This window comes from Xenopus tropicalis, chromosome 5, assembly GCF_000004195.4.
Source record: "Xenopus tropicalis strain Nigerian chromosome 5, UCB_Xtro_10.0, whole genome shotgun sequence".
NCBI classification, from domain to species: domain Eukaryota; kingdom Metazoa; phylum Chordata; class Amphibia; order Anura; family Pipidae; genus Xenopus; species Xenopus tropicalis.
Genome location: NC_030681.2, coordinates 129,701,721 through 129,727,208, shown reverse-complemented (window position 1 = coordinate 129,727,208; position 25,488 = coordinate 129,701,721). Strand labels below are relative to the sequence as shown.

The following is a 25,488-nucleotide window of genomic DNA, read 5'->3' as shown; positions in this document are numbered from 1 at the left end:
GTGGCACGGCTATGGGTACAAAATTTGCCCCTCATATGCCAACCTGTTTTAGGATGGTGGGAAGAACAGCGCATCTTTAATGATGATAACATTTTTTCAAAATAAATCTAATACTATGGTCGTTTCATAGATGATATTATTCTAATATGGTCAGGCACATTGGACCAGTTTACTGAATTTATCACAGCTTTAAATAATAACAATTATAATTTAAAATTCCCTTTTGAGATTAATGCGAGTTTTATTACCTATTTGGACATCACACTACCCACTGATAATAGACATATCACTGCTACAGTTTTTCACAAGGATTGTTCTGCTAACACATAAACGCTAAATCATGTCACCCCCAGCACCTAATACACAGGGCCGGATTTCTCCGTGAGGCGCCCCGAGGCCGCCCCTGTGGCTGTCCCCTTCTGCGCATGCGCGAACGCGGCCCCCAGTGCGCATGCGTGAACGCGACCCCATGCGCATGCGCAAACGCGCCCGCTCCCAGTGCGCATGCGCAAACCCTCCTTTAAATTCCCATACGGAGCAGTGGGGAGAGGTCCCGACTGCTCCGTATGGGAGCCAAATTTAAAAATGTTCTTGCGCGGGGCGGCATGCCACCCCTAAACTTCTGCCGCCCTAGGCCCGGGCCTTTGTGGCCTTTCCACAAATCCAGGCCTGCTAATACACAACATACCGTACAGTTAATTTTTACATCTAAGGCGCATATGCTCTAAGGAGGAAGATTTCTTTAATAGACTTAAAAATAGGGGTTATGCTGATAAAGCTTCAAATGAGAGCAGCAGCCACAACATGGTCAAATCTTTTTGAAAGATATAGAACCGAAAATGTCAATACAACTTGAAGAAGAAAAAGAAAATAAGGTTAGCCAATGTCAGAGATAAGGATGGTCCTGCGGCTTTATCGTGTATTCTCACTTTCAGCCCACAGTACAATGAAATGAGGAAAATTGTTAATAAAAATTGATCCCACCTTGAGACAGATCTTGGATAATGGCTATAAATGTGTGAGTAGAAGAACAGAAACCCTGGGCAACAGGTTGTCTCCAAGCCTCAGCCAATTGGACAAACAAACCAAAACATGGTTATCCACAAAAGGAATAACTAGTGATGGGCGAAAAGTTTCGCCAGGCATGGATTCGCGGCGAATTTCCGCGTTTCGCCATTGGCGGATTGTTTCGCGAAACGGATGAAAAATTTCGCCGCGGAAAAATTCGCCGCACGTCCAAAAATTGTCGCGGCGTCAAAAAAGAATAGTCGCGGGCGACGAAACAAGAGCCGCGCGACGAAACAAGAGCCGCGCGACGAAACAAGAGCCGCGGGCGACGAAACAAGAGCCGCGCGACGAAACAAGAGCCGCGGGCGACGAAACAAGAGCCGTGCGACAAAATAATAGCTGCGGGCGACGAAACAAGAGCCGCGGGCGACGAAACAAGAGCCGCGGGCGACGAAACAAGAGCCGCGCGACGAAACAAGAGCCGCGCGACGAAACAAGAGCCGCGCGACAAAACAAGAGCCGCGCGACAAAACAAGAGCCGTGCGCGACAATTTTTTTTGTCGCGCGACATTTTCGCCGCTTCGCGAATTTTTCGCCGTTTCGCGGATCTTTTCAAAGATTCGCGGATTTTTCGGCGAAGCGAAACGGAACAGATTCGCTCATCACTAGGAATAACGTGTAATTTTGTTCTTAAAACACAATCATTTATTCATCAGTTACACTATATATACACTATATTACACTATACAAACTGTAATACTAGGTATGTAATTTACTTACTAACCTGTAAGCAATGTAATAAACAATCAATAGGTTAAACAAGCAGAGAATTAAAAGAAGTTTTGCTCAAATAGGTCACTATCTTACGTAACAGTTGTTGGTATTGATAGGATCATTCCAGACCCTCATGGAGGCAACATCACTAATGTCCTATGAAAGAAACTAAGTGGATCTTTTACTTACATACAAGACAACCTGTGGGTTTAAATTATGATAATGATGTTTCTTGTTATGTATAAATGAATAATAATATATAAAAAACGTGCCTAATGGTGGAGACCATTTTTCTTCTCTACAAGAAGTTTCTTGTAATCCAACATATACTGCCTTTTAACAATTCACAGTTGAAACCTAATTCATTCTAATTATATGTACAATGTGATTGGCCAATTTCCTTTGAATGTGATTGGCTAGTTTGGCTTTAAATAATGTGTGTCTTTGAATTGTAATTCAGCCTATGACTAAGTACCCCTCTTGCTTTTGGCATTTTATGTATGGACAAAATAAACTGCACATGTTAAATAGAGCTTCTTTGAAATTCTTTTTTGGTGATCCGGATGTGCCTGCCAGCATTTTTTTTAATGTAATACTCATTACATCTGTTTATTACTAGCAAGTCTCTCAGGGATTATTATTCTGGGCCTACGACCATGACACAGGTCAGTTCTTTACCTTTGCACTTGTCTGGCATCATATAAGCCCAGTCACCAGTTGCTACATAAAATGAATTATTAGATAACAGATAAGGAACCTTGTGAAGAGTAATTTCCACTAGATACGTATATATAATATATGGACAAGTATATATATATATATATATATATAAATATATATAAATACATATATTATAAGGATGAGTGTGCATAAATATATATCAAAGCCAGATATAGATGCTACTTCCTGAGCGCTCACAAACAGACATTGATATATTATCTTTATCTTTGGGGCTGGTAATATTTAACACGATACATAAAATTTAGTGCCTCTGTGATCTGCCTCTTCTGTTGTCACTTTGTTTCACTATAAAGAGTCGCCTATCAGTGAGTGGGAGGGAGTAGCACTTATTAGGGTATAAGGATAGGAGAGACCTATGCGGCAGTGGGGGAATTGCCATACAGCTGTCTGGCTCTTTAAATCCCACACCTGCTGCAAAGAAGCCAGTGGATGGGTAGATGGGCAAGTAGTTAAAGGAAGATTTTTTGGCGAGGGGTCCGGGCTCTGATAAGTTACACCCCTGTTGATGAGAGACTGCAGTTAAAATAATGTTTAATGTTTTTGTGAGTACATTTAATATATATATATATATACACACACACATCCATATACAACCCCTATAAAATGTAATCAGACCTTTGAACATTTCTCTTATTTAACTGCACAACACAGTCACTCTCTGTGGCAGTTTTATTTCAAAGGACTGCGGCTAAAAATGAGTTTTTTCAATATGTAAGACTGGCGACCCAACCTATAAATCCCTCCTGACTCTCCGTGGCCTATCAGCCCCTTTTAAATAGAGATAGTGTCTGCCCCACCCACCTGCCCATTTCCACACCCATTCCCCTGCCTAGCTTTCCCATTTCCCGACCCAGTGACATCATGGCCTGCCCCCAAGTTACATCACTGCCCCCCCCAAACCCAAAGGCCGGTATTCAGTACTTACCGAAAAAAGAACCTTAGCCTAAAACACTATAAAAACAGCAAAATAATGCACAATCACTGAAAAAAGGGAATAAATGTAAAGGGTTAGCGGTTAACATGATTTTAAAGACATAAAGGCATTTATAGCAGAGAAGTAGGGGGGAAAGCAATTCCCCGCAAACCCCCAATCTATTATGTCTGGAACAGAAGGAAACGCTAAGCAACCCAACCATCTCTCTGGAGGCTGGGGGCACTTTTTTTTTTAAAGAAGGAAAGGCAAATAAAGAGTTAATCTCAAGCTGCAGGCATACCTTCAGTTCTCTCAATAGTCCCCTTAAATCTCCCCATATTTCACCTGTTCAGATGATCAGAAAGTTCCCATAATGCCTCGCTACTGCACCGAGACCAAGACCGGTGTACATGCTCAGTTAGTAAGACTATGAGTCAGCTTCCTGCTGATTGGCTCAGATCCACATTCCTAAGGGAGTGAGTTCTTAGCATTCTTGAGGGAGAGGGGAGCAGGAGAGAGGAGAGAGCTGTGTGTTTTTGGCACAGGAAAACAAAGAGACAACAAATACTGTTTCTTTTGACAGAGAAGTCAGTGCAGCATTACTGTGAGTGCTTATGGCTGTATTTACATAGACTTTTCTGATAAATCTTACTTAGTTTTTACATTTCCTTAACCATTAATTAAAAAAATTAATGGAAAAATCTGCTTATGATGGATGGCCAGCTTTGCTTTCATTGTTACCAAACAATTGAAGGATGCTTTGATTAATCATCTGATATAATTGAGAAAATACTGAAACTAGGGATGTACAGAATACAGGATTCGGTTTGGTGTTCGGGCAGGATTTGGCCTTTTTTGGCAGGGTTTGGATTCGGTCGAATCCATGGTCCTGGCCAAACCGAATCTGAATCATAATTAGCATAAATTAACATAGGCTAATTAGGATTAGGAAGGGTTACATGTCCGTGTGAACACAGAAGTGAAAACAATTTCGCTTTTAACCCCTTCCCCGTTCGGTTTGGATTCGGGGGTTCGGCAGAATCCAAAAAACTGGGTTTGGTGCACCCCTAACTGAAACATTGGTGAGATGAGTTATAGCAGCTGCATAAATACACATTTTAAGATGTCCAACCTTTATCTACTGTTACGTTTTACTATTGAATGAAATGCATTCCTTGGGGATGAGCAATTCAGTAACGCAAAAGGCAAACTGTATAACTTATAGCCTGGATCAATAAAGGTAACAGGGAGTGTTATTATTGTCTTGTGATATATTTACCCTGCTGCTAACAATGGATTTATGAGATAATTCTTGTCTTTAAAGGGGAAGGCGTAGGCTTCCTTTCGGTGAATACTGGCCCATTTTGTTTTGGAGAATGGCATTATGAGCAGTAATCAGCATGGCTTTATGAAGGACAGGTCATGTCAGACCAATTTAATTGCTTTTTATGATGAGGTTAGTAAGAAGCTGGACAGTGGGGATGCAGTAGGTATAATCTATTTGGATTTTGCCAAAGCATTTTCTAAACTAAGGTCCATTGGTCTTAGTGAAGTTGTTTACACATGAATAGGAAACTGGCTACAGGATCGGGGACAGAGGGTGGTTGTTAATGGTATTTTGTCAACTTTGAGTAAAGTTCTCAGTGGGGTCCCTCAGGGTTCTGTACTGGGTCCACTTTTGTTTAACTTGTTCATTAATGACTTAGGGGAGGGTATTATAAGTAATGTATCAGTGTTTGCAGATGCCACAAAAGTCTGCAGACCAGTCAATTCCAGGATATGGCTAAGTGGCAGATGAGATTTAATGTGGATAAATGTAAGGTCATGCACCTGGGATGTAACAATATGCCCCCACTTATACCCTTAATGGGACTGAACTAGGCAAATCCATAATGGAGAAGGACCTTGGAGTCCTTGTGGATAATAAACTTGGCTGTAGCAAGCAATGCCAGGCAGCAGCTGCAAGGGCAAACAAGGTATTGAGCTGTATTAAAAGGGGTATAGATTCACGGGAGGAGGGGGTTATACTCCCACTTTACAGAGCGCTGGTAAGGCCCCATCTAGAATATGCTGTTCAGTTTTGATCTCCAGTGTTCAAACAGCATACTGTATTATTGAATTAGAGAGGATCCAAAGAAGGGCAACTAAGCTGGTAAAGGGTATGGAAAGTCTCAGTTAAAAAGAAAGACTGGCCAAGTTGGGTCTGTTTGTGCAGGAGAAGAGGCGCTTAAGGGGTGACATGATAACTATGTATAAATATATAAAGGGATCATATAATAACCTTTCTAATGTTTTATTTACCAATAGACCCTTCCAGCAGACAAGAGGCCACCCATTCCAATTAGAATAAAGGTTCCATCTAAATATTCAGAAAGGGTTTGACAGTGAGAGCTGTGAAGTTGTGGCATTCTCTCCCTGAATCAGTCGTGCTGGCTGATACATTAGATAGCTTCAAGAAGGGGCTGGATGGCTTTTTAGAAAGTGAGGGAATACAGGGTTATTGAAAATAGCTCTTAGTATAAGTTGATCCAGGGACTGGTCCAATTGCCTTCTTGGAGTTGGGAACAAATTTCCTCCCCCCAGGCAAATTAAAGTGGCTTCAGATGGGTTTCTTTTGCCTTCTTCTGGATCAACTGGAACATTTAGGCAGGTTTTATATAAATATAAAAGGCTGAACATGATGGACATGCATCTTTTGTCTTTTCTTACCTGCCGTTGTAATTTGATTGTTTGGCCCCAGGCCCAAACGACCAAATTAGCCCAATATCGCCCACCTGGGAGAAGATCCGCTCACTTGGTGACCTCACTTGGTGTGTATGGCCATCTTTAGACAGATGCTTTGACCTCCTGGTAGAACTGTAATTATTAGAAAGCTCACCTTTTTATCTTCTCTTACATTGGGACAGATTAAATTTAAAAAAAGTTATCTCACTGTTTATCACGTGAAAACTCCTGGATGAGACACAGGAGAAAAAACAGTTTTTCACGTTATAAATAGTGAGACGATTTTTTCAAAATGGAATTGCATCTCCAACTGAATCTCCTCCATAAGTTTTCTCGTGATAAACCTTTTTCTCATTGAATTGAATTTGGCCCATTATGTGATATCCAACGTGAGACCCTCAAGAAGGTAACTAACTGCATGGGGCTCATTTATGTTCCAACGTGCAGTAAGCAAAGCGCAATTCTAAGTGCAATCACCATGTTTTCCCACTCACACAAGAGAGCAATGCGCCTGACCTGATTGTTTTGCGCCTGATGCAATTGTGTCCAGTTCACCAAAATTATCACAACTGCACAAATTTGGCTGCAAATCAGACACAATTGCGCAAGTCCACCTGGGGTCATTTCTGGTTTTCGGCTTGCAAGTGAAATCTTTAGGTTTAATAGGTGCTGTGCCTATTGACAATGGCTGTGAAGTGAACACTGGATTTATTGTCTGGTCAGGAGGTGGCAGTAGCTTTAGGGTTCCACTGCACCAACAGGTGCGGCATCAAAGGACTGACCATTGGCAAGCACAACCAGGGTCGGACTGGGGGGTGAAGGGCCCACCAGGGCTCCTGTCCCAGGGGCACTGCAGGTGCCCCCAGCCAGGCGCGTCCCCTAACCCCCCCCCGCAGGGGCCCCCCTAACCCCCCTCGCAGGGCCCCCCTCCCGACGTCCTCCTCCGAGCGCGTAAATTTGACGCGTCAGGGGAGGAGCGGTCGGGAGGGGAAGCACCGGCAAGGGTTGGGTCTGGGCCACCGGGGCCCACCGGGATTTTTCCTTCCAGTCCGACCCTGAGCACAACTATGCACAAGGAGTGCATTTTGACACAACTATGTTTAATATAAAGGGGTTTTACATGCAACTGACTGAGGGAATTAGCAGGAACACAACTGTATTTGTGTTCAAAAATTACCCCTTGTGTCATTGGGGTTATAATTGCTTTCAGGTATTTTTGATTCCTTATTTTACCATTTAGGAGTGGAATTATGTTGAAAAAAAACCCAGAAGTGGATCATTATCACCCTAGTGAACACAGGGCTAGCTGACAGCAGCTGTTGCTGGGCCACCCTTCCAGCGGCCAAAGACTATAGATTTCACATCATGCTTTCACTTCTAGGCCCAACTACAAGCAGAATGTGAACATCAGAAAACACATTTAATAGATACCGTATTTGTTTTTGTTTTTTTTAATTGCAGCAGTGATTACACCCTGTAACCTCCCCCCCACCCTTCAAGTGTCTCAAGGTTCCCCTGGCTGCTAATATCCTCATGGAATATAAATGGCTGAGGTGCAACTAAATGGCCAGAACCATTTGACTATCTAAAGGTTGCTGGGAGCAACCCTGGAACCTTTAATGAGGTTGGTGGATTAAGAAGCCCAGTCTTGGTTAGAGAAAATATAAAGAAGGAGCTTCACCCCCCCCCCCTCCCCAAAACAACCTCAGCATCTATCTTTGTGCATTAACTGCCCCAAAAGCCATTCAAGCAAGGCCTGAAGCTCCAGCCCAAACTAGAGGAGCTGACTAAACTTAGTTTTGTGTACCGGTCCATAGGAGTTCCCTGTGATCAACCCTGTTAGCTCCCCAATGTTTAAACTGCCATTGGTTAGGTACTGGCAAAGGCCCAGTAGAATTAATCACACACACAGAAAAACACAATAGTGGGAGTAGTAACTCAAAAACATCTACTGATCTCAAGATTTGACATTCTATTAATCCTATAATACAGTGTTTCCCAAGTGAGCGTTAATATTACTTTTTGGTAGCGTCACCTCGAGTGATTACTGTCAGTGCACTACTATTTAGGTGTATCTAGATGGAAATGATATACATATTTGGGGTAATGTTTCTTCAAAGGGGCAGCTCTACTCAACTTTAAAATGAACTTTTAATATGATATACATGGTTACTAGGAGGTTTGCACTTTGTCTTCATTTAAGTCATTCCTTTAATTGGTGGTTGCCTTGGCATTTGTACCCTCACAGCGGGATGGCAGCTTCCTTGCTTGCCCTGCAATGACAGTTCTGGGCAGGTGCAATGATAGTGAGAATAATGGGCTGTCAGGGAGCGGTCTGATCTTATTCCTGATTTTACTACAGCAGCAGCCACATGTCACTCTCCTATAAACTGGATTGATTAAAAGTTGTGCATTAATAAAGAATATCTGGTTCAAAACAACGTGCTCTTATATATATTTATACACTGCTAGACCCTGAATTATGTGTCTGCTTACGTCATAATAGAGAAAGGAAAAAAAGCGCTCTCCTTTTTCTAAAAAGTCCTTTATTCCGTAAAATATAAAAACATGTCACATGTTTTTATATTTAATGGAATAAAGGAAGAAAGAAAGGAAGAAGCGCAGCTTTTTTCCTTTTTCTATGGTGTTATAGCAGCGGCGGAGCACTACGTGTAATGGACTGCACCCATCTTCAGTTTCTTCCCTATATATCGCTCATTAGAAAGGGCGAGTCTGTGCAGAGATACTTTTTCTTTGCTGTTTCTATTGCTTACGTCATAAAACTAGTAAAATATTTAGAGATTATACCATAAACCAACTTGACTCCAAGTAACGATATTGCTGTGTTAATTGTGTTTGGTGTGACGAGATACTGACATCCTTAGGTGGTTTCCTAGGAACATTGTATAATTACATCATTTATATTTCTCCTTTCTCATGACACGCAACCTACCTGCAGTGCAACCATCCCACCGCACCAAACCAGGTCTCTATGATCCCTTTATGTTATTGTACATACAATGGGTCACTCTACTTGTACTTGTATGAAGCAGTGGTCAAAGATATTTGCAATTGGTCTTCATTTTGAGAACAACAGAATGAACATTATGCCTTTCTGTTATGACTCTCTCCAGCCAGGGGGCATGATGGGTACATAATTATACTGTTCGTTTGGGTTGATAAAGACAAAAGTCCATCAAGTTCAACAACTCCAAATGACCCCCAGTGCTGACAGTTCTACTCATGACACCCAGCCAGCAACATATCTTAAAGATGCCCTTTGGGCTTATCCTGACAATAACTGGCCTCTTATGCTGCCTACAAGACTCCGCTGCATTGGCCACAGGAAGACTCAAATATATAGTTGTATGGGCCGTGGGATTTCTGCTGGCAGCCCTCAGCCACTAGAAAGAAGAATATTCCTGAAGGTTGAATTTTATTATTATTCATCTATTTTAATCAGGCTAAGTAGACTTCCAGTCTGCCACTCAAACCTGGCTGCTATGGAAAGTGGGATGGTAATGGAAAAGTTACTTTCTGCTCTTGCAAAATGGGTCTAAAAGAAAAATGAGTGCTTCTGTGCGTGCTTGTGCTGCTGCTCAGGGCCGGAACTAGGGATAAGCAGAAGTGGCCTATGTTGCCTAGGGCCCACAACTGTTGCTGCTGTTTTCTTATTTTCAGGGTATGACTGGCCTGCAGGACCCTGGTCCTAGTGGGTCCAAGACAAGGCCAATTGCTGTCAGCTCTTCCCTATTTCCTCAATAGGCCTATATGACACATGGGACATTTAACACTGTCTACATCAAATTATTGTGATAATAGGCCATAGGTGGACCAGGCCAACAATGCCTATTTGACAGTGTGCTCCTCAGTGGAGCTTCTTTACAGGGGAGTAATGGTTACACCTTCTTTTCAAGTGCTAGTCCTGCTAGTCTTGCTAGCTAGGTCTTGCGCGCTGTAGGTACGCCACTTATCCAAACCTAATTTTTATACTCAGATATGTGTTTAGTTATCCAGAGTTTAAAGCCACAAGACACATGATTCGGTTTGGCTGTACACTTTAGATTTGGATGAACTAGAAAAAGGCTGGGATTCGGACAAATTGTGAACCTTATTGAAAATAATTCCAAGCATTCCTATAAGACTATATAAATTAAGTTATCTAACAATTGTTACCCAGTACAATATGCTCTTTTTACTTTAAATCTCTAAATCTCCCCCTCTGATCCTGGGGCCCTACCCTACAACCAGCACTGGCACAAGAAGTACATTTTACCGAAATTCTCAGCAGGCACTGTGCGCTGCATTGCTGTTATTGGCCAGTTCCTGTGGAAAGATATGGTCAGGAGCCAGGTGCTCAGGTTAGCTTCCTGCAATTTAGCATTGATTACAATAATAATAATAATAATAATAATAATAAATATTCACATATATATGTTTTACTTTGGCCTTCTGACTCCAATTATCCATGATTTTATTGAACTGAATTTAGATTTCCTCTGCTTTGCCCACAATAAATTTGTGTACTGTATTTCCGGGGTCACCAGTCGCTGGCACAGGAGCTGCTCAGCCTTTCCCAACCCAGACTTCAGGTTATAGCCGAGAATTATTGCTTTGCCAGACTGGTATGGTATTAAAGATTTGTCCCGGATTTTGCTTGCCACTGCTGTATTCTGCAGGCATAATTTAGACATTTGGTCCCTTCTCTTCCGGAGCTCTTCTATCTCACGCTGCATTCGTTCCTTTCCAAACTTCTCCACTCGCTCCCAGAAGGAATTGTTGAAGTAAACGTACAGTTGCCAGTCCAGCTGGTTCCAGCTCTTTATCTTTTCTTGTGTTTCTTGAGAAATAGTTAGTTTTGTACTGTTAGTCCTGGTGTTAAGGGGAAATGAAAGCACGTCATCAAATGTCCAGCACAAGGCATCTTTTAGCAGCACCAAAGACTCATCAAAGTACTCAGTGATCAACACCAGGTCGTAGGTGGCTTCCACCATTTTCCCAGTCAGCCGAAAGTGCTTTGGGGATTCTTTCCCATTGTGATTGAAACCCAGGTCAAAAGTCATAATATTCCTGGCATGGCTGTTGCCTCTGTAGTAATAAGAAGTTTTGCTGAGGAAGTCTTCTAGGCTTTTGGCTCGAATGAACGAGTCTGTAGATTTGTAATAGGAGAAGGACGATTCCATGAGAGACACTGGATTCCGTAAAATGGTGAAATAAAATGTATTAGCGGGCACCACCTTTTCTACCTACGGAAACAAAACATGAAATCAGATATTTGATGTGATTATAGTTTCTCTAATATTATAGCAATTTCCTTAATTAATATTATGCAGGTGATTAATAAGCATTCAAATCCACAATTTTGCAGCAAAACTCCCAATAATTGAATTATAATTTAAAGATTTGAATGTCTGATGCTTATTTAAAGCTAAAAATTAGAATAGAAAACTTTGCATCTAAAAGCTTGCAAGTTCATGTAGAATTGAATGGGATTCATGGAGAAGTCAATGGGAGTTGTCCTAGGCCATTTTGTGAGCTTGCGTTTTTATAAAAAATGTAATTTAATTCTAAAATTCACAAACTAGAAATCTGATTAATAAGCCCACAAGTGTAACTTGCTTTATTTCTAAACTGTAACTGAATATTAACCACAATTTATTATTTATTTATATTTGTCACAGTTTTCTTTATCTGCTGGATGCCCCACTGGAAGAGACTTCTCATCATAATTTGAATATATGGATTTTTAGCACAAAAAAAATTTGAATTATGGGAAAAAAATGAATTTGACCGTTGATAAGTGCCCCCCTTAATATCTTGGATGGATCCTGATTTTGCTATCGCCGGCACGCTTCTCCCTGTATTACATGGCTCTTTTAAGTAACTAAAGCCACTCAGTCATTCCTGGGCAACCACATAAGACAGTTGCAGGCAGAGTGATTTCTCCATTTCTGATTGGATATTACTTCATAGACTGTCATTTATGTTTTATAAATAAAATGTTGCTGTAATAAGCTAGCAATTGGCAGAAAGAGTTCTATAAGTGGGGAGGTGACAGGTGAGCTACTGACCATATAGCTTTGCCTGTGTGGCCAATGCCTTTTTGAGGAACAGGTAAGTTATCACCTAGAATATTTCCAATGTTTGTGATTCCACAGAGAACTGTATTTCATACAGATGACATTTTGAGAACTCCTTAAAGCCTTAATGAAACAACCCTAATTTTGTTTATTGTAAATGAACCCTAAGACATTGACTTCTGTTGAGTTCTATATTCAGCCAACTCATATTTTTGTTTCCCAAAGCAGGTGCCACCCACAGCTGTCATATTGCCTTTTGGTGTCACCACTAGGAACACAAATATGGAGCTTTAGGGGGGCATCACCCAATTCTTTGCTTATTTTTATGCTATGTGAGAGATGCAATGGAAAAGGTCATTGTTTGGTGTGTTTTCCACCAGTGTTTAAGGTGGGATACAAATAGCACCAGGTAAAATACCTGGTTTTACAGCAAGTGAGGCTGTGTTGGAGTAAATCTCCCTTTAAGGTTTTGATTTGGCCAGCTGTAGGGAGCTGCCTGATTAGGCTGCAGGTGAGCAGCCAATAAAAGGGCTGTGTGATTACACAGAGGGGGGGAGAGTTGGAATTGAACCTTGACTGTGTGAAGGTCACTCTCAGAGCAGGGCACAGAGCAGGAGGGCTGCCTGTGTTAGGAACTCCCAGAGCAGCTGGGGGTGCCTCCTGCCACTGCAGGGAGCAGAGGGAGTTATGACCAGACGGAGAGGGCTCAGCAAGGCTTAATGTGAAGCCTGAGTGTTCCAGAGCGTGGAACTAACCCTGGAAGGTGAGAACCCTGAAGAAGGGACAAATCACAACCCTGAACTGTATGTTGATGAACTGTCTTATGTTTCTGTTGGGAAGAATTGGCCCTGAATAAACCTGAGTTTTGCCTGAAGACTTGGTGTCCCTGTCTCTATGCTCCAGATCCTCGGCATGCCTGCCTGCCTACCATTGCTAATTCCCCCAAAATTGCATGTACAGGCAGTCAGCATGTCACAGCTAATACTTATGGTACCTATTAGAATATTTTAGTGAACTCATTCTCATATTTAAGTAATTTTGAACTTTCTTTAAGGGTCACATCCAAGTTGTGCAAATAACCCCACATGTCCATAGTGGCATACAGTACCTCGGTGAGTAGGAACCTCATGTGGTGACACATAATATGATAAGTGTCCTTGCTGCGTGCTGAGAATCCATCCACAAAAGAGGCAGAGAAATATTTTGGATATAAGAACTGCGAGTTGTTGTATAAGGGCAAGGCGAAGGTCAGGTTGTGAAATTCTCCATAGCGCAATAGTATGTTCATGATGGTGCTGCTGGCAGTCTTGTGGGTTTTTAGAAAAAATATGTTAGTGATGGCCTTGCAGGAGCTGTTTTCCCTTTCTTTATTCTCATTGTTATAATGTTCTCCCCGGCTCGCAGGTGTAGGGCGCAGAATGGGCACACACTGGGTCATAGGGGGATTCCTTTGCTCATTCCTCCTGTTCAAACAAAATATTGTGCGAATTCAAGCCTCTGGGTTGCCATCTATAAACATATCTTATCAATAACATGGTGACAGAGGTGACCCCAGCAACCCAATATCTGTTGCTCAATACACTCTGTACAGCATTCATTTAAACATTGGGCAAACTCTTGAAATCTTGGACCACTAATTGTTTTGCAGTTAATGCCATGTTTACTTTCTCTCTCTTTCTTTTGCAATTTAAAGTGTGTGTGTGCGTGTATGCATGCATATGTGTGTGTACATACGTGTGTGCGTACTTGTGTGTGTGTGTACGTAAGTATGTGCGCGCGTGTGTGCGTGTTGCTAGTTGTTGTAGTCCAACATCAAGTAGAAGCCTTTAAGCTAGATATCCTGGATTTATATTCAGTGTCGGACTGGCCCACCAGGATACCAGAAAAACTCCCAGTGGGCCCTCCTGCTCACCCAGCCATTTGCCTTGTATGCCTATACCATGACCATTACTCAGTTCTATATAAGAAGAAACAGAAGAAATGGAGGAAAGGATAGATAATAGTATGTAAAAAGAAGTCATTAACAGACTAAAGAAAGTGAGTGAACAGAGAAGGGGAGAGTGGGCCTAAGGTCTAAGGCTTTCTGGTGGGCCCTTGACACCCCAGTCCAACACTGTTTATATTATTATTATTAGAAGGGGCCCCCAGCTGCATTGTTTTGACCCAAACAGTTTGTTTTTTCTTAGGTTTCTTTGGGCCACAACGGTCTGTTCAGGGTTCATCCTCAAACAATAATCCCCAGTAACCGGCTTTGATGTCACGGCCTGCCCAAAAAAGGCACAATTATGCCCCCAAATATCACGAACCAAATCACTATATCTTCCTGCTTTGCTCCAATGTCATCATCCCTCTATCTTGTTTGGTTTTTACCGAGGCCAAAAGCAGCAACCCTTGCCCCAGCTTTGCATGCCTATAATACTAGATGCCAACAGCAATTTATATAAATATGCCATTTTGTAGCATTTTAAATTGCTGTCTTTAAGACTTTAGGGCCAGTGGGACAACTAAAGACATATGGGCCAGAGTAAAACTTGCAAAAGCCCCCTCTTTTATCCAGGCCCTCCCTTGCACCATGCTTGCAGTCCTCCTGGGTGGCCCCTTTGGGACAGCTTTGGTACAGTCATACCCCCAATGCATTATTTGTCCTTAGCCATACTTTTAGGTCTGTATGCTGGAAAAGTAAATTTAAAATTTAGTCAGTAGATGGCAGCAGCTCCAAGGGCTCCAAGATAGTTTCTAGTATTGCAATGTATATATAGCGTGGACAGAGCGGGATTTTAATGAAGGTTTGAGGAGACCAAGTACCCCAAAGCACCAGGGCTCCTACACATGTTTCTGCATTTCCTCATACTTTCCTCTATGGTCACTCATTCATGTGTTTCCCCACAAGGGTAAGTTAAGGCAGCCCATTCTTTGCTATCTGTTCGTATTCACTGTGCCATACAAAGCACAACTCGCTGCTTGGTGCTACTATAACAGAATCCTTCTAGAATATTCTAATTAGCTTCACCAAACACAATAATCACCCTTTGCCTATGTGGGGGTGGAGTGAGCAAGATCCAATTTAGCCTGACTACCAACTTCCATTATTCTTGGGGGGGGCGCTTGGCTTGGATGCTGGTACATCCACAATGTGTACAATTGTTTCCCCTTCAAACTGAGCCTTCCTAAATTGGCCTGAGGGGCCCTCATCTCTTACGCTGGCCCTTGTACCAAGATTCAGTACCACTTATGTATGTATATAGCCAATAAGCTGCACACCATACAAAGTGGATGATACCTGGGTGCCAGTGCCAAAAAATGTAAGATATATAGCGAAAATGACAGCACTCACAGGAATTTTCACACAGGAGTCATGAGTGTATGTATGTATATCTTTATTTAGAAAGCGCTACTTATGTACGCAGCACTTATCACTCACCTCTCTTCTGTACTGACATCCAGAATCTGTAAAGTGGTGAATAGAACCCCCGTGACAATCAGTGCAACACAAAGCAGCTTCAGGCAAACAGTTCTCCTGAAAACACAACACAAACAGGGTTCATTGCCTCATATACACCTTCCCTCTGCCTTCTTAATGTTAACTAAGGTAAAGAGAGATATTGTTCTGCAACACCCCGTATCCGATATACACAAAGACCCACACCTACAGACCGAGGGGCAGAATGATTAAAACTCTAGCATTTCTCATTTTTTGTTTAATTTTAAAATTCCAATAAACTTATTGGCAGGAATACCTGGCATGTACTAAAAGATCTGAAATAAAAAAAGTCTATGCGGGAAAAGTAGCCCAAAAGTCACAAAAATTCAGAATTTTTCAACTTGACACACGAGTACTGCAACTTTTTTGAATTTTCGTACAAAAAAAAACACCATCAAAAATCTGAAATCTCTAAAGTCTCGAAGCAAAAGAAGGATCCTCCAGAGAAGGGACATCTGCCATTGACTTCTATATGATCTCAGCAAGTTTTAGCTGGCGAATTGTCTTATTCGGCTTTTGAGCTGTTTTGATGCATAGTAAATCTTGAAAAAGTCACAACTTTTTTTTTCTGCAACTTTTAGCACTAAAACTCCAAATCAGGAAAAAAATCCAGCAGTTAGTAAATGGCCCTTTTAGAGTTGCATGCAAGTTATTGGAAGTTGCTACAGAAGCACTCTATTTATCTCCCTACACATGTGGGCACTTTATACTACCCAGCAGTGATGATATTTAATATATGTGCTTCTGTTGCACAAGCAATATAGAATAATATGCTGATGTATTATCTATTGCAGTATTATACTGATCACTGACAGATTGTACAGCGCTGCGTACCCTTGTAGGGCTTTATAAATAAAGTTATACATACATACATTTATATTGGATTGCTGTTTTGTACACTGCTCTTCAGTTGCACTGAATGGTGTCTGTTTCTGTATAATGTTTGTTAAAATATGTGTTATTGTTAAAATACATATTGTATATTGATTTCATATTTATGTTAGATGTCTGCCCTCAGCTATCATGAGGCACTGGCACTTGTTGCCTAACAACATCCGGGGAGCTGCAGGCTGGACACCCTCATTTATATTGATTCATCCTGTAGCCGGGGCACCCCCTTTTTCCTGCATTAAATGAAAGCTATATCCCGAGAATGAATACATAACCAACAGATAGTTTATATTATGTTAAGTGGCCTATTAAAGAATCTCGCCACACTGGAATATATATATATCAGTAAATATTGCCCTTTTACATCCTTTCCCTTGAGCCGCCATTTAGTGATGGGCTGTGTGCTCCCTCAGAGATCAGCTGACAGGAAATGATGCAGCTCTGACTGTAACAGGAAGTAGTGTGGGACTAAAATACAGAATTGTGTCCATTGGCTGATGGGGCCTAGCATGTATGTGTGCCTTGGCTTGTTTGGGTGCACTGTGAATCCTATGATCCCAGGCAATGTTCTATTTAGGATTACCCAATGGCACATACTGCTAAAAAAAAAAGTCTATTTTTATGCAAATAGTTTATTTAGATGAAGCAGGGATTTACATATGAGCTGTTTATATAATATATTTTTAAAGAGACCTACATTGTTTGGGGGTATAGTTTCCCTTTAACCAGGTCCTCATCTTTTCTAACATCAGCCTTGCCCCTTCCAGCAACACTTTTATTTTGTTTTGTACTCCAGGTGCTTAGGTTTCCCTGGTCTGCCCAAAGGCCTATCTTTAATTTATTAATCCAGTAGGGGATTTTCTTGTTTTAAATATGGGGAAACACGTGTCTTGTTTGGAAGTATTCTTTAAGTGGTTGTTCCCCTTGGTACAACATTCACAAATCTAACAGTTCACATTAATAGAACAATCTTTGCCATATACAGGTATTGGACCCATTATCCAGAATGCTCGGGACCAAGGGTATTCCAGATAAGGGGTCTTTCTGTAATTTAGATCTCCATACCTTAAGTCTACTAAAAAATCAATAAACCATTAATCAAACCCAATAGGATTGTTTTGCCTCCAATAAGGATTAATTATATCTTAGTTGGGATCAAGTACAGGTACTGTTTTATTATTACAGAGAAAAGGGAATCATTTAACCATTAAATAAACCCAATAGGGCTGTTCTGCCCCTAATAAGGGGTAATTATATCTTAGTTGGGATCAAGTACAGGTACTGTTTTATTATTACAGAGAAAAGGGAATCATTTAACCATTAAATAAACCCAATAGGACTGTTCTGCCCCCAATAAGGGGTAATTATATCTTAGTTGGGATCAAGTACAAGGTACTGTTTTATTATTACAGAGAAAAAGGAAATCAATCTTAAAAATCTGAATTATTTGATTAAAATGGAGTCTATGGGATACAGGCTTTCTGTAATTTGGAGCTTTCTGGATAATGGGTTTTCCGGATAAGGGATCCCATACCTATACATAGTACAACAACAAATGTGCAGTAGCTGAAGAGATATTCCCCTCAGCGTCATCCCTCTGCTGATCCTTCACTTCTGCACAGACCCTGTGCTGGGAGGGGGGGGGGTCAGTGACCCCTATAAACACTACCGTTGCTTTTTTACTTCATTATATGATGTCACACATCGTACTGGGAGCAGACTTAACTCCTATTGGCTATGTCTCCTGTCAGTCTGACACTGCTTCCTGTGCCTGTGCTGCAATGCTAACACAACAGTGTGTTAGATTTCTGATATGCTGAGTCTGTTTGCCTATGCCATTGAAAGGGAGAAATTAACCATTGACCTTTCTATTTATGCAGCTGGTTAGAGTGCATAAGTAACCATTGAATTTGTCCATTGTGATAAAAGTAAGGGCAAAGCCTGGACATGATGCAATGTGTCATTATTTATTTGTATTGTAATTCAAAAGGTTAAAAGTACTGTTAATATGAATTCTTTCTGTTACAACAGCGCCACATGCTGGTTATTTTGCAAACACGAAATAGTCACGGAAGATGTCAGGTGAAAGAAAGTGCTAGGCCTTAATATCATGGAATTCAAAAAATAAATAAATAATAAATGTAAATTGCAAAAGCGCTCAAAATAGGACTCTCATCAATTGTACATCACTTTTTTTTAAAGGTTTGCTTATCCTTCTGTGTGAAGTTTAATAAAGTTGTTCCTGTTTAAGTTCAAGAACCACTGGTGCCCTTATTGTGATCTCAACCTGAGAGATTTAGTTGCACTACACCCTGGCTTCCAATACATGCAAGGGCTTGCCCCGAGATCTGGGAGAATTATTAGTAAAGTCACTGGTCCTGGGAGACCTGGGCAGCCCCAGTTTAACATAGCCTTACAATACTAAAAAAAATTAAAAAGCCATCACATAAAAAGGGTTTTCATCTAAAGAAAAAAGATAGAGGCATAAAGAACATTAGATAAAAAAGGCCATTTGTACAGTTGTGGCCAACACAAATTGCATAAATATTGCACCAGTTCTGCCAGAACATATTAAAAATAACAGTGATGTGTGTATTTATACTTGTACAGGTATCGGACCGCTTATCCGGAAACCCATTATCCAGAAAGTTCCAAATTACAGAAAAGCCGTTTCCCATAGATTCCATTTTAATAAAATAATTCACATCTTTAAAAATTATTTCCTTTTTCTCTGTAATGTTAAAACAGAACCTTGTACGTGATCCCAACTAAGATATAATAACCCCTTATTGGAGCCAAAACAATCCTATTGGGTTTAATTACTGTTTAAATACTTTTTTTAGCAGGCTTAAGGTAGGAGATCCGAATTACGGAAAGACCGCTTATCCAGAAAACCCCAGGTCCCGAGCATTCTGGATAATGGGTCCCATACCTGTATAAAAAGACTGGGAAAAAATTACTAAATCTGATGTTATTCCAAAGAGAAATCTTACAATGGACTGGCAAAACCAATGGCACCTTTTAGAAGTTAATAGAAGAAATATTAGTATTTGAAGCAGGTAATTCTCCTTTGATTTGTAAATAAATCCATCTGCACTGAGCGGCACGTGCCTGCAATGTAAGGACACATTCAGTCAGTTTGATTTGTCTGTGTGCCCAAAACTGAACATGGAGAAAAGCAAGAAAAGCAAAGAAATGGCTGACAAAGTGAGGCACAAAATTATAGGAAAGCATGGACAACCTGAAGGCGTCCTGTACGTAATGTCCCCCATAGCGCTGTAGCCAAGGTCCCAGGACATGGGAGCAAGAGAAAAATTGATCAAAGATTGCAAAGAAGAATTGTTAAAAATGTGGTGAAAGAACTGTTTTTCAAGTAGCAAAAGCGCTCAGAATAGCACTCTCATCTATTGTACATCACCTTTTTTTAACGGTTTACTTATGCTTTAAACTTGTTTGAGACTCATGAGTTAATCAGCACTATATTTTCTTGGAGGTCTTTACACATGGGAACAGAGATCTGTGTTAAGAGCAATAAAAGTATCCGGCTTAGTTCTAATTTTAGTTGTAAACTAACTGAATGGACCAACCTTGCACCATTAGGAATAGAGTGGGTGCTATTCGGGCAGGTATCTGTGTTGCTGGGGCAGTTACTAGGATGTACATGTTTAAGTAAAAGTCACACATTGTGCTTTCTAGTTGCACCCCTAAAGAAGCAGCATTTATTTTGGTAGTGTGAACCCACAAATTATACTGATTATTGACAATGGTAAGATTAATTAAAACTGACGTGTATTGCCAAAGGCTGGTTCAGCTTTAAGCTGCTATTCTCCAGCTGTACGGGTCAGTCAGTCATGTTACCTTGGCATGGGCATTTCCTTGTACTGAATAAATGATCTGATTAAGTTCAGATTAACCTTAAGTGCTTGGGACTCTGTGACTTGTTATACAAATATTAGTGAAATATTTGTTTTCAGTTGAAAAGGAAAAAGACGCAAACACATTATTCATTGTATCTAGCTACTGGCTGATCTCTGCGTCAATGTTACTGAGTCCTGGCCGGTTTTCCTAATTTGGGAGACGAGGCAGGAGGTTTTGGCCCGAACAGCCCTTCCAAAAACCAGTAGCAACCCTACTGACACCTGTACTACGGGTAAAGCCTGCTTTATTGCTGTACTTCTATGGGAAGTTTAATAAAGTTGTTCCTGTTTAAGTTTAAGAACCACTGGTGCCCTTATTGTGATCTCAACCTGAGAGATTTAGTTGCACTACACCCTGGCTTCCAATACATGCAAGGGCTCGCCCCAAGATAGTTTCGTCTGGGAGAATTATTAGTAAAGTCACTGGTCTTGGGAGCCCCGGGCAGCCCCAGTTTACCGTAGCCTTACAATACTATAAAAATGTTACAAAAACTAAAAAGCCATCACATAAAAAGGACTCAGGAGGTTTTCATCAGAAGAAAAAAAGATAGAGGCATAAAGAACATTAGATAAAAAAAGGCCATTTGTACAGTTGTGGTCAACACAAATTGCATAAATATTGCGCCAGTTCTGCCAGAACATATTAAAAATAACAGTGATGTGTGCATTTATACTTGTACAGGTAGTGAACCCCTTATCCGGAAACCAATTATCCAGAAAGTTCCCAATTACGGAAAGGCCATCTCCCGTAATAAAATAATTCACATCTTTAAAAATGATTTCCTTTTTCTCTGTAATATTAAAACAGAACCAGAAACAACATCTTTTGCCAATTCAACGAAAGGGGCTGTAACATGGTGTCCCGTGCCCTCTCTCAGATACTTGGCTGAGTAACACACACCACTGTCAGCATTAAGGGAGCTTGCAATACTCACTCCAGATATGGATAAACTGGGGGTTACACACACCATCATTGAACTCAGGAACAGTTTATTAACAATCCCAGTATAGTTCTGACTTTACACTCCTGGACAGTTATGGTTCCCCAGGCCACTGGGCCCCTGCCTGATGCCTACTTCCCAGTTCCTTCCTTCTCACCAGGGACACTGTATCTTCTTACAGACTTTTAGCATAGGAGCCAGCCTTTCATTCAAGGCACACTAGGCCCTATCTCCCCTAGTCCCTCTTTTACTGGGTCCCTAATTGAGTGAGGTACCACTAGGACACGGATCCCTCTCTTTCCCTCTTTGAGTGGTCGGTTAGATATATTAACCACCTGCAGTGAGCTCCAGCAAACCTGCCTTACAACTACCTAACCTTACTAGTCCTAAAAGGTATCTGGCATCACAAACTATTCCCATCTTATCAGCCAAAGAGGAAGTAGTACTTGATCGCTGCCTTATATAACCTTTCCTGGGGAAATCACCTTCAAATGCCACAGATGAGAACTTGATCTAGAAACATAACTGGAGTTCACCAAAACATATTGGAACAAGCCAATATCCTGTCCTGTAGACAAATGAAACAGTCTTTAGGTGAAGCACAACATCTCTGCAGGGAAAAAAGGAATTCTTCAAAGAACACCACCCGTACAGCCATAGTGGAACCAGGGTGCCTGTCTGTGCATGGCATCAGGGCCAGCATGCAACCCAGTGCCAGAAAGGTGGTTCTTTGTAGAAGATTATGGGTCATTCAGCTGGACAATGACTCTAAGAACACTTTAGAAAACACCTAGGAATGTTTAAAGACAAAATGCTGAACTGTTTGAAAGTGGCCATGAATGAGTCAACATCTGCAGTTTGCAAAAAAAGAGGGGCCCACATGGCTTTAGGAATCTAAATATTCTTTCCAATGGGTGTGCCACCAAGGGTGTCAATAATTCTGTGTCATTTTTCAGATCTGAATGAAATAACGAAATTTAGTAATCTAAGTACTGAAAAGGGAATTGCAAAAACTTTTGAAACCTGCATTTTCCAACATCAAACTTATTTTGCAATGCGCCAATATTTAGATGACTCCATATCCAGTACACAAGAAAAAACTGATTTCTGTGGAGCCAAAATGCTGCCTTACTTTGTAATCCGGGTGCCCGCTATAATGCTGGGGAAATGTAAATGAAAGCTCCACGGTGACCCGACTGTGGTGAAACTCTCAGATTGTGTGGCTATGACACCCTCAGTTACTGTATGACACTAGAGGGAAGATGTAGAAATATTGGGAATATGGACGCACAAGCTACACTAGGGAAGCCAAGAGTCAGGCAGATTGAAATCCACCTCTGTACCATAATAAGTACAAACAGTAACATAACACCTTCAATTCACTGATCTGCCATGTTCATCTAGTCCTCCAATGGATTGCTAGGAGAATGGGGAATACTAGATGCCCAACCAACAATTCAGCCAATACCCCAAACATTAACGCAGTTGCCCCAGACGGGAAGACACCCAACTCTAAGGGGGGAATTCACAAAAGTGGTGATATTGAGACAAAATAAAAGTGGAGATAGATTTGTTGGATTTACCACCGTATTCACAAACCTCTATTTCCACTTTTGTGAATTTGTCTTTTAAACAGACAGTTTTCAGATTTTGTCATTTTCCCGACATTTATTTTATGAATTTGCCTTTAGCTCTTAGTAAATCTGTCGGTGCCATCAAACCCAGTCCCACAGCTACACGAGCCTTAGAATTGGTCTGACAGAGTTACACTGAGCTTTACTCCATTTTGAAAATGTCGGGGAAAAATGTCGAGAAAAATGTTGTTAAAATGTTGTATAAATGTTAAATGACAAATTCACAAAAGTGTCTGTAAACTGTCTTTCTTTCACCAAAAACGGAAAAGTGGCGGTAGAGTCGGAATTTAGGCGGATTTCTGTTTGTGAATCTGGAGAAAGTGTTTTGCACCACTTTTTCCACCACTTTTACTCCAAAAAAGGGCTATCTCCACTTTTGTGAATTCCCCCCTAAGAGATTTGCCAAAATGTGTAAATAATATGAAAAGATTACAGAAATTGTATCTACCCAGCGGTGCATAACATCTACAGTGAAGAGTTAAATGGTCAAAGGGTGACGGAACTTTGTGCCAATGGAACTTTATTGGCCAATCACCAGGGCTCTTCCAGGGCATCATTGGCGACATGTTTGCAGACTGAACACAAAGAGTGGAGTGCCCCCTCCCAACATGCTTTGTCGAGCCCTTGACCTTGGACTGCATGAAACAATAGCTAGTGTTCTAGGACAATTTATCTTAGCTAAATCTTTGTTGTCTCTGGCAGGCCTGCCAGGTGCATTATATTTACATCCAAGATAAGCGTCGCTATAGAAATATATCTCAGTGGTTTTTTATAAAAAATGATTGATAAGGAAGTTTGCCAGCTGAGAACTGAATCTGTAATCTGCAATTAGTTCTAATTAAAGCAAATAAAAAAACTTTGCAATAAAGTGCTATTCTAAGCAGTTTTGCAATTCCAAGAAATTAAAAAGAGGCATGGGAGGAAAAGAGGACACAGCCCCTGTTCCCTGGGCCCCCGCGTATTGTTACGCCACTGCTGTAACCCTTGTTTGTTAAAGGAGAAGGAAAGTTAAAATCATTGGGGGTGCCAAATGTTAGACACCCGAGTGATTAAGATCACTTACCTGATACCCCAGGCTGGTGCTCCTGTTAGCAGAAAATCTCCCCGGCCCGGGGTACCTGCAGGCAAGTAACCCCCTTCCTTCCTTCTCGTTTTGCTGTGATCCTGGGCCCACACGAGCCAACTTGTTTGTTAAAGTGCGGTTTTTCACCTGCATGTACCCCAGTGTTTTACTAACAGCAGCACCGGCCCAGGGTATCAGGTAAACCAATGGGGGATGCATAACATTTTGGCACCTCCCAATGATTCAACCATTCCTTCTCCTTTAAATGATTCCTGTTTGTTCCAATTGATGTAAAGCCCTATGTAACTTGCTGGCGCCTAATAACTAAATGATGACAATGATATATTACACTAAAAGTGTAGTTAAGGCAGTGGCAAGAATACTCACACATACACTTCCCTTTCTACTGTTCAGAATATTTCATACACCATAAAAATAAAATACTAAAACAGGTGTATAAAATATCCACATTATAGGACAGACTGACTGCCCCCAGGTGTATATATACTGTAGTACACACACTAGTTGAGGTAGGCACATATAGATCATGAAAACTTTCATACTACACATAAAGCCAAACTATTGTACAGCACCACTTGGAGAGACCTGGTTCTTTTCTTACCTGCATAAAGTTCTTTTCTTCATTGTTACAAGCAAAGTAAGTGTTTCCCGGCTCTTCCCAGTCGCTTTAGTCAGCTGTGTGTCCTTTAATGTTCTCTGCTTTAAGGGAGATTTTTATCTTTCTTACATTATTTATCCTTTTCGTCACAGGAATGGAAAAAAAATGTTCTTTAAGACTCCTCCTCCACTTCATCTCACCTGTCTCCATTCATTTTGTTCCAAAGATCCATCAGTAGATAAAGAGGTATGAAGAGAAAATACGACATTGCCTTGGAAATACCCATTACAATCATTAGTCCTAAGTCAGATTTATTAAAAAAAAAAAAATACATAGTCCACAATCACAGTAGCCCAGACAGCATATACTCTCCATTATACATATAGTACAGTACATAATGCAGCAGTATATTCTCTCAGACAGCATGTAGTCCAGCACTGTGATATTCTCCTGTTTAGCACATAGTACAGCATGATGTCCTTCTAGACAGAACTATATTCTCCCAACCTGCATATCAAACAACATTTTATTCAATGAGATCATAATACAGAGTCATTGTGCCAACCCAGTGTTCAGGATAATACTCAGAAAGCATACAACAAAATTCAATATATTTTGCGGCATTATATTATTAATGCTTGCATGTGATCTAGTATATATTACATATATAAGATAAATGACACTCTGCCCTAAGCAGAGGGT

At 40.9% G+C, this 25,488-nt stretch overlaps 1 protein-coding gene across 1 annotated transcript; it reads right to left on the bottom strand.

Moving 5' to 3' along the window:
• Positions 1–9,223: 9,223 nt before the first annotated feature.
• On the bottom strand, positions 9,224–24,871 carry gal3st2 (galactose-3-O-sulfotransferase 2). The gene is made up of 4 exons (XM_012970647.2): positions 24,790–24,871; positions 15,662–15,757; positions 13,349–13,703; positions 9,224–11,406 (listed from the first exon to the last, which is right to left on the bottom strand). Exons 1-4 carry the CDS (start codon positions 24,810–24,812, stop codon positions 10,600–10,602), a joined length of 1,281 nt encoding a protein of 426 aa, XP_012826101.2. The 5' UTR covers positions 24,813–24,871; the 3' UTR covers positions 9,224–10,599.
• Between the last annotated feature and the right edge of the window lie 617 nt (positions 24,872–25,488).